The sequence below is a fragment of the Mytilus edulis genome, chromosome 9 (genome assembly GCF_963676685.1).
Source record: "Mytilus edulis chromosome 9, xbMytEdul2.2, whole genome shotgun sequence".
Classification (NCBI taxonomy): domain Eukaryota; kingdom Metazoa; phylum Mollusca; class Bivalvia; order Mytilida; family Mytilidae; genus Mytilus; species Mytilus edulis.
Window position 1 is genome coordinate 14,748,114 of NC_092352.1, and position 10,767 is coordinate 14,758,880.

Below are 10,767 nucleotides of genomic sequence, written 5' to 3' on the forward strand. Positions count from 1 at the left end.
CAACTACGACAACGCCAACGTGATAGCAATATACGACGAAAATTTTTTCAAAATTTGCGGTCGTATAAAAATTAAGAATCTACATACACAGTTAGAATCGGCATATCAAAGAACCCCAATTATTCAATTTTTGATGAAATCAAACAAAGTTCAATTTTGGACCCTTTGGGCCCCTTATTCCTAAACTGTTGGGACTAAAACTCTCAAAATCAAACCCAACCTTCCTTTTATGGTCATAAACCTTGTGTTTAAATTTCATAGATTTCTATTTACTTATACTAAAGTTATGGTGCGAAAACCAAGAATACTGCTTATTTGGGCCCCTTTTTGGCCCCTAATTCCTAAACTGTTTGGACCTCAACTCCCAAAATCAATCCCAACCTTCCTTTTGTGGTCATGAACCTTGTGTTTAAATTTCATTGATTTCTATTAACTTATACTAAAGTTATTGTGCGAAAACCAAGAATAATGCATATTTGGGCCCCTTTTTGGCCCCTAATTCCTTAACTGTTGGAACCAAAACTCCCAAAATCAATCCCAACCTTCCTTTTGTAGTCATAAACCTTGTGTAAAAATTTCATAGATTTCTATTTACTTAAACTTAAGTTATAGTGCGAAAACCAAGAATACTGCTTATTTGGGCCCCTTTTTGGCCCCTGATTCCTAAAATGTTGGGACCAAAACTCCCAAAATCAATCCCAACCTTCCTTATGTGGTCATAAACCTTGTGTTAAAATTTCATAGATTTCTATTCATTTTTACTAAAGTTAGAGTGCGAAAACTAAAAGTATTCGGACGACGACGATGCAATGTGATACCAATATACTACTAAAAAAAACAATGCTGTATGATTGTAATAGTTTGATTCTAGATATGTAAATGTATGTACTCTTATTCTCCAGTGAACAATCATTCATTTTTTTTCTTATAAAAATAGCCAATTATTGTTTTGTAGTTGCAAACAATTCATCTTTCATTTTTGCTTCTTATTAAAATACAGTCAATTGTTTTGAAGGTGTTTTAGATTTGTTTATTTTACAATTTATCAAAAAGTGAAATATCTAGGTTAATTATGTTTTAATACATAAACAAACACAACCAAAGATTACTAAAAAGTATAATTATACATAAGTTATTATTTAAAGGTAAAGGTGCCTTCACAGGTAAAATCTTTCTGTCCAAATTCATATATCATTTATGACATTGTTCAGGTTCCTACAGGCATAGACAAAATTACATCTTGAGTCAGTCTGACTTTTTTGGCTAAAGTATAGTATCTAATTTATTCAAAAACCTAAAAGTGAATCTATTATCAAGGTCACAAATCAAGATCAGCGAAAGTTTATCAACTTATATCTTATTGTCCTTTGCCATGGTAAAAAATTTGGTCAACTCATACTTTGTAGAAAAAGATTTATAAACAAAACATACATGTAAGGGCAGTCTGCACCAAAAACTTTTTCAACTACTAGTCCAAGACCAATATTCTGACATTTTTCTTATTGCTCCAAACAAAGTTTTGCAAAAACTTACTAGTCCTAATGAAATTTTACTAGTCTGGGGCTTCGGACTAGTGGCTAACCGTGCAGACTGTAAGGGACCATTTCAAGGGACTCGTTTTCATTGCCTGAAAGGTTGAAATAAGTAATGGAGTGCCTGAAACAACTTTTGATTTAGTGGATATATTCTTTCCACGAAATAAACAAAATTAAATCCTCCACGGAAATTTCTGCTTCTTCATGAACAGTATGTCATTTTTCTAAAATCACATATTTCACAAATTATATAAGTGAATTGTGCAATAGACAATTTTTCATGTCAACATGTCCTCTTATTCACAATTACATGTATATAGAAATTACATGTACATGTACATTACCTGTATTTGAATAATTTCGGACTTCTTCTCCTATCTCTTGTATTATGATAAGAAGGACAGGCATAACCTTGTCTACATAATCTAGGTGGTCTTTTGCATTGCTCTGTTTTGTAATTCTCAAGTACATAGTTGGTATCTGAAAAGAAAAAAAAGCTACTTTATTTTTTTATAAATAAGACACATGTTAGTCTTTAAGACTTGTATATCAACTCTGTACAAGCATGCTTTTTCTAAGTATTTAGATAAGAGAATCTTGAGACAGGTTGGGGGGGGGGGGTCCTATCTAAAAGGTGTTTCTATGACATTGGGAAAAGGTTGTTTCAAATGTGTGAGCTCTTTTCATATTAGAATCCCTTCCATTGAAACTAGTTTAATTTCAACTGCGGCAGTGCCCAGGACACTACTTTCAGAAAATGATTTTATTGTCCATTTGACAACTACCAACTACATGTACATGTAGAACAGCATCACTCATTCAATTTTGTTATTAACTACAAATAACGTATGAGCTATTTATAAACTACAGTAATGACTCAAAATTGCCTTTCCATATCTCAGCATTTTAAAGCCCAAAACAGAAAAAGGTACTATAATCATAATAATGTATAAAATCATGTGTGTTTATTCAATTTACTGATGACATTATATATTATATACAGGTACCAAGTAACTTTGTTTTGGCATAACACATTGGTTGTCTAGTATGTTTTCATATAAGTAGCTAAGGTTCAAAAGAAAAGAAAACGTTTTATAAAAACTGCACTACAAAGCTTTTACTGCCAAGAACAAGTCTTGCACACATTGTGCAAGGGAGGCTTTGTTAATTCTTATCATGCTGGTACAAACAAAGTTTTATCCATTAAATAGGATTTATATTCTTATACATTTAATAACAAGAAAAATTTCTGGGTATGTAATAATCAAGTTACAAAGTGAAAATCTGAACTGAACGAGTTTTTTTTTATTATTATGGCAGAAATTCCATAATAAAGCTTAAACCTATTGAACAAATTTCATTGAAATAAAGAACAAAAAATAAATTTCTCAATTTATTTTTATTTATTAACCATCCTAGAACAAACAAACAAAAAACTCAAAATTTGTGACTTATTAACAATTCTATACCACTGTCCAGAAGGAATTTCTCAACTATTTGAGAATGTTGAGTATGCATGGGAATCTTTCACCATCATCAATTTTCACACCAAGAATCAATTTGGAATGTAGCATATAAATGTACAAACACATCACATCAGTTTTCATTGAAATCCTAATCAGTCAGGGGACTTACTTAAATGGGTGATTTTCTAAATCACTGATTCAAGTACATGTATCATTATGTTCATAAAGGTTGGAAGTAAGGGTTGTCTTTCTTTAATAATCACTTATTTAAGTACATGTAGTACACTTTTATCACTAGACTAAGTGATTTAATTTTATTGCAGTTTTAAATATAGAATACTAATGATCCAGGGACTAATTATGTTGCTAAAATTATCAGAACCAACATCTGTGTTGTATAGGATGACCAGGTCATGTCAGGTGATGACCTTGTACTGAATCTAGGATAATGACATAAAAATCACTTGTTTAAGTATCATACATCAATTTCCTTCCAAAAAATCACTACTTTAAGTTAGTATCATTATTCTAATAACCCCATCTAATTTCAACACCCCTCAAACAGTGAAATTTTTATTGCGAACAGTAGAATTTTATTACATAATCTGAAAGATGAAACCTTGAACTTTACAGGAAAAATACTTCCACTGCTGGGAAAAATCTGTTAGGAAAGTATCAGTTCATTAAGTTAGACCCTTATTATAGCATGTTATCCACTAAAATAGATTTGCAACTTAATTATTGCACCAAAGGCATAAACCTTTCTACTTAAAAGAAGCAAAAAGTTCTTTTTTTTCAAATTTACTAATGAAAAGATATAATCTAAACCTATGTGTTTAAAATTTTGGTTAAACTACAAAATCACCATGATCACAATTTATGACAAAATTTCGAATTTGCTACTAAATAAGTGATTTAAAAATCACTTATTTAAATAAGTCCCTTGACTGCTTATACAAACTGTTGTTTCTTCAAATTTTGGAACAAAAATAATTTTTTCCCCAATTGTTAATAGGACCCCAAATGAAATGCTTCTGAAGTACATGTCACATGTGTATTTTTAGTTTCAATTTTTACAAATAATGAATTAATATGTACATGTATGACTATGACATACATGTACATATTAAACACCAAGGAGACAAAAAAAAACACACCAAGACCAGGTTAAGGGGGGGGGGGGGACCCAGTGGATAATTTAATAGCAGATTCATTGTCAAGAGCTAGTTTAGCACAATGGACCGACTTAACAACTAAGGCCTGACTGATCTGAAATTCTGAATTGATAATGCAGTTAATGTTGAAACAATATTTATGTCAACCCAGCTCAGATCATTCAAATTGCATGAAAACACAGTTTGTATTCACCTGTAGCTACATAAAAAGCAGTACAAGTACTTACACTAACTATGTACAAGTTATGAATGGAATAAAAATTTTGCATTTTAAGAAATCCAAATTAATCTTCCTTCTTTAATCTGTCATTGTTTTGTATTCCATAAAAAGATATTCTTTACTTAGTGGCTTAAGGCTGATTAAATTTTTTATAGGTTATGATATGCTAGACAAGGATAATTCCTCTCTGCATGCATGAATGCAGTTCTACATGCACTTACATTAGATTTAACAAACAGTGAGGTTGAAGTGAACATGCTCTTACTGCATAAACTTGATGACATAATGATTGAATGCACATTTATGTTACTAATTAAAATCAGGATTATAAACAAAATTTATCCTTTTCTGAATATTGTCCAATGTACCACGAATTGAGGTAAAGTCGGATGAAACCTGTCAGTCGGACATGAACATACATGTACACATTACAAATTTTCTGGTCACCAAATTAATATAGTTGACATATAGATTCTTGTACATGTATCTGAGATATGGACTTGTCCACTTTACTTTTAGCCTTGATCACTGAGTGATCCATGGAATAAGGTTGAGGTTAGGTCAACCTTTTCATGATAGACATGTCAACCTTGCAAGGAACCTACATGTATATTCTAAATCTAGTTATATAATTTCTCTTAATAAGCATTGATAAGCAACCTTTTACTTACAAAATAAATGGGAAAATGTGTTCATTGAACACAAATGATGCCCCCTATGCTGCATATAATGTTATATAGGGATATAACTCAAGAACCGTGAAAGTGACTTTACCCAAATTTTGTACTTATTTACAGATCACTAGACAAGGGTAAAACTTCATGCATTAAAATGTGAAATTGGAGCCAAGGACAATGGACATATTGCAGACAGAAACTTTGAATCAAAAGGTGCACATAAGGTATGAAACATCCAGTTCAACCTCCTGAAATATAAAGCTTTTAATAAACAGTTTACAGCTTCACAGTTGGTGTATGGTAAAACCCATGTGCCATTTTCATGCATGGCAGGCAACAAAAATTGTTTCATTATAACTTACCATTCCATCTAGGATCTTCAGCTAAAATTTTATCCTTTTCTAAACTACTTGGTGTTCCTGATATAGAACTAGCATTGGAACTCTTATCACAACTAATATTTATGGTATCAATAGCTTGTAATTCTCGAACATCATAAATGGGTGGCCTCAAATCATGGGCACCATGTGCAAAGGCACAATGAGGGCCATTCTTAACACAATTTCCTTTGCTATCTGTCTCATAAACACATGTACCAGTCTTGTAATACCGAAGATGATAACGTCTTTCTGTATCTCCTGCAGTTCTGTGTAAGTATGGGCAACTGTAAAATATAATATAAACATATATTAATTAAAATAAATTAATTAATAGTCGTGTTTGAAGTTAACCAAATTTCAACTAGACAAAAGTTTCTATTCTACAGGCACATTGCCCAAATAGACAGTTGTGCATGCTCTGTATGACTGAGTATAAATATGTATAAACATAAATTAAATGCAACCAAAATATATAATGCACACATATGACTAACCTTTTAAAATATTGCAAAGAACTATGCAAAAGAAGCATGTGTAATTTAAGATCAGTTATTGATAATTACCTATCTGTCATAATGTCCCTGTAGGCAATTTGCAAGCAAAAATCTCACGATTATATTCCCTCTTCCAAATGCATTCTTTTTTAGTTTACACTAATTAAACATAATCCTCATCAACAGAAAGACCTGATTACAATGATCACCATTTCCTTTATATTGATTCTGAACTTGTAAACACTTTCTATAAATAAAATCTGGGTCAAGGCCAAGAAAAATTCTTCCAAATAACATCTACGCATGTCTTTTGTAACCAGCTGATTCAGTAATTTATTGTGTTATATCAAAACTAAGTCAATCACATTCTTTTAATCATGACAACTTATTTCTTGAATCATATATATTTGTAAATACAAATTCAGCTCTTGCAAAATCAATCTGAAACTTTTCATTCATTAAAAATAAAGATCTGCTATTTTAACAAAGGATGCAATCTGATATTCTAATTCTCACTAAAGTTCATTCAATTTAAAGGGGAATCTCATACACAAATTTTGCATTAATAACATTCTTAAAAGGTCAGACTAATACCATACCCTACTAAAGTCAATTAATTGTTCATTCAATAGATTATGGGTTAGTTTACAAACAATGACGGAGATGTAAATAGACGTCCGCCATATTTGTTTACAACATGTTATGCCATAATTAAAACATTTTAATGCTGAATAAGCGGTTTGCAATTTCGTGCACTTGCTATAAAATTTACCGGTTTCGAAGAATGGATCAACTTATACAGCTGTCATGTTTTGATTCTTAACTTAAGAAAGTAAAAGCAGGTTGAGAATTTCCCCCTGGGTTTCCCACCAAAATTTAAACATTTCGATATTTGACAGTTCTCTATATTTACTTACTCGTCACCATCTGGACAGGCTCCATTTGTCTCGTCATATTTTGTACAGTAGACATCAGGACTGTAATTGAACGTTCCATCGCGTTTTCGAACAGGTCTTCGTCTTCGTTGATTTAGAAAATGCCAATGGAAACAAGTAAAGGGTCGGTGTTGAGTGCATTTGTGTTGCAGAAAAAGAGGACATTGCTGTGTTCGAAATTCCTTCAAATACCTGCAATATATCGAAGACATTTTAACCATTTACAGATAAACAGAAAGACACACTAGCTGTCAGTATTGAGATATGAATCATTTACTCACAAATAATGCTGTGGTTTCTCAGTTTGAGCAGCAACCACCGGGCTTTCAGACGGCATTTTTGTTGTCAATAATGTTTTAATGCGCATTCATTCTGACGCAGATTCGCAAATTTAAGGCTTTTTCGATTGGATGATTCAAGACACGTGCTAAAAGTTATTGTTTTTATGCGCGCACCTGTCAAACTGAGAAAGTAAATAAACAAACGTGCTTAACGGAATCAAGCCTAAATGAGTTAAAAAAGATGAACTTGCAATATCTTTAAACGCATATTTAAATACTGAACGCACTATTTACCCATTACTTTGTTTATACTTAGTTTGATCCTGTGGAAGCCTTCCATGATTTGTATAGAAGTATATGTAATTCATTCAAATTAAAAAATGCTGACTGTCAAATCCTTAGCATATGGACTAGTAAAAAATATCGGGCATGGAACAACTGCAAAAACTGAAATGAAATATTAAAAAATAAAGTACCATGGTTATACACGTGAAGAAAGTGTGTCCCATTCTAATTTGCAACAAAAAAGTTAGTGTCCCATGTTACTTTACGCGTACAGTATATAATATACTGTCCTTCCAAACCAATGTGCGAGACAAACACATCATTCAAATAATACTGGCGTGTGGTTTTACTATTGTTGAAGCCTACCAGGTCACACAGTTTACAAGTCTAGTAACTTGATATTGTACCATATGACTATAGACATCAGTTTGCCAATATCTTTCAAAATATTTAATATTTTAATCAATATATATATCAGTTTATCATATGTTTAGTAGTAAATACAGTAGTTTTGCATATGTGATAAATAGCCTGCTGTGTAATCCATATCGCGCAACTTTGATGCACACCCTTTATCGCATACCCTTTATCACACCCCTACTTTTTTTTTTTTTTTTTTTTTACATAAAGTCTGTAACGTCGAGTTTTCATATTGTATGTGACGTCACGAACGTCAAGTTTTCATATTTTTTGGCACACTAAATGCAACTATGGAAAATACAAAACACACAAATTAATACAATAATAAACAAATTTTTTTTAAACAACAGCACGCAAATTGTAAGGTAACCCAGGTGCTTCGGATAAGTAATTGAGCAGTTCTTTTAAGGCCTTTGAAACGAGACAAAAGTAGAACTGAAGGTATTAACCCAGTGCTATGGATCAGAAAACAGTTCATATAATATAATACTCTTCTGTTGAAATATATGATAAAGCGTATAATACATGGCAAAATCCGTATCACATGCCGTATCACCCTCGACCAATATCATCCCTCGGGCCTAAAGGCCCTTGGGCTGATAGTGATGTCTCGGGATGATACGACATATGATACGGATTTTGCCATCATGTATTATTCTCTATGTAACATATACATGATATATCATTTTAAGTCTTGAAACTTCTTTGGCAAACGGGCGAATACGTCTTCATCTGTCTATTGTTCAACATTGGAAACTTTCTACAACTGAAGTGCCCTCCTTTTTGGAATCTGTATCAAAATCTGTGTAATAAGCTTCAATAATTAAATCTGTATACGGTCATTCTTTGTCAGCAGTATTTGTTTTCTATTTGGGTAGAACTGCGTGTGTTTGATTGCTTTGAATCACCTTGTTGGTTAAGATAGTAACTAGTGCTATTAAAATAATGCATGATTTTAACCCGATGATTTTTCTTTTCTGTATTTTTTTGTGTGAACCTGCAACAGGAGGCAACTGCCTTCATGCCTCTGTGTAATTTACGGCTGAGGAGTTCCAAGAGTAGAACTAATATACCTAAATCTAGGAAAGGATCGACATGTATTGCTGTTTATATTTTAAGTACTGTTGATTTTGAAGATAAATTGAATTTTGGTGGTTCTTTACTGAATTTTGGGTTTTAACTGTGATTCGATCATTACAGTAACGGAAAAAAATTGCTGTTAAAGAAGCGCAATTGGTACCCATAGGAGTGCATTCTTTTGTTTCTCGATTTCGCGTTTTCGCTTTCTCGCTTTTTCGATTTCTCTTTTTCCGATTTCACGTTTGCAAATTAAAAGGAGAAAACGTGAAAACACGAAAAGAGGAAATGTCCGCATCCGGTCACCATTATTTTGTGCTTGTGTTAGAAGTTTTCAGTTTTTTTCTGCATAAAATTGGTCCAAAACTTTTGATACTCAACTGCCTCTCCTTTAAGGGTCGGTAATTCACGTCCCTGGTCACTATTATTTTGCCTGTCCCAAGTGAGGAGCCTGTAATTCAGTGGTTTTACTTTGTTGCTGTATATCATATTTGTCTTTCGTTTATTGTTTTGTAAATAAATCAGTTCGTTATTTGTTTAGTTGTATTGCTTTATGTCATTTCAGGACCTTTTAAAGTTTACTATGGGGTATGGGTTTTGTTTTGTTGTTGAAGGCCGTATGATGACCTATAGATGTTTTAAACTTCTACGTCTACGTCATTTGGTCTCTAGTGGAAAGCTGTCTCACTGGCAATCATACATCATCTCCTCATTTTATATCGCTGCTCTGCTTGTAATCATTAAACTGTATGGGTCGGAACGACACGAATTGCCCCGCTCGCAAAAAAGTCATTTGAGGATTGGAAATTCAGTGTAACTGTTATTTGTATGACATTTTCAATGTCCTAAAATCAGCTAGAACCAAACGTAAACTCGATCTGTAACTCAGAATGGTAGACTCTTATACTAAAATAAGCTCAAAATGTGAAGGCGTTAGAAAAGTCCGTATAACTGTTGCAGAATGACGAATAATATAAGGATAATCTGAGACTACTATAACACATATGTTATAGTAGTCTCAGGGATAATTAACAATCTGTTTTAGCCCTGAAAATCAACTAATATGGTTATGAGAAAGAATGACTCAAATCACTTCAAATGATTACGGTCACCTCCACGAATTGGTTAAAGGTCAAATATATGTTCACCGATCTGACTAATTATCGTATTTGATAAACAACATTCTATAACGTAAATGTAAATTTGAAAAAAGAGTCTAAAATAAACATTTTATAATGCATGGGCTCGTTAATATGTATTAACATTTTGGTGTACATTTTAGTCAAGACGCCATCTAATCGATGTGATATCTGAAAACTACCGATGGCCATCTGATAGGAACATAAGAAGAGATATGAATAGCGAATTCGTGCACTGGGATTTGTCTGGTTCTGTTTGATTTCATAACCATAGGTTAAGATAAAATCGAGATTTGAAACGAGGGATGTGCCTAAAAGACAACAACACGACAAAAGAGCCAAAAAAATGAAGGTCACCAATGGGTTTTCAGCAGTGGCGGATCCAGAAATTTTCATAAGTGGGGGCCCACTGACTGACCTAAGAGGGGGCCCGCTCCAGTCACGCTTCAGTGATTCCCTATATAAGCAACCAAATTTTTTTCCAAAAAAGAGGGGGCCCGGGCCCCCTGCCCCCCCCCTAAATCTGCCTCTGTTCAGCACATCGAGAAAATTCCCCAACCGAAGGTGGGCTTCAGCTGGCCCCTAAATGAAAATGTATACTATTTCAGTGATAATGGACGCCATGTACTAAACTCCAAAACATCTAGATAAACAAAAAGTCATGGAAGATCTCAATCCTCCCC

The 10,767-nt window shown here is 33.1% G+C and overlaps 1 protein-coding gene across 7 annotated transcripts in view; it reads right to left on the reverse strand.

Annotated features, from left to right (window-relative positions):
• LOC139489550 (putative E3 ubiquitin-protein ligase UNKL) overlaps nucleotides 1-7,282 on the reverse strand; it is a 31,972-nt gene extending 24,690 nt beyond the window's left edge. For 4 of the 7 annotated variants that reach the window (XM_071276078.1, XM_071276077.1, XM_071276076.1 and 1 more), the window contains exons 1-4: nucleotides 7,164-7,282; nucleotides 6,865-7,074; nucleotides 5,436-5,737; nucleotides 1,880-2,015 (exon numbers count right to left, since the gene is read on the reverse strand). In XM_071276078.1, coding sequence (XP_071132179.1) covers nucleotides 1,880-2,015; nucleotides 5,436-5,737; nucleotides 6,865-7,074; nucleotides 7,164-7,249 — 734 coding nt within the window. In that variant the 5' untranslated portion in view covers nucleotides 7,250-7,282. Of the gene's footprint in view, nucleotides 1-1,879; nucleotides 2,016-5,435; nucleotides 5,738-6,016; nucleotides 6,652-6,864; nucleotides 7,075-7,163 lie in introns of those variants that run through there. The other 3 variants (XM_071276080.1, XM_071276079.1, XM_071276081.1) reach the window with 3 other exon arrangements.
• Between the last annotated feature and the right edge of the window lie 3,485 nt (nucleotides 7,283-10,767).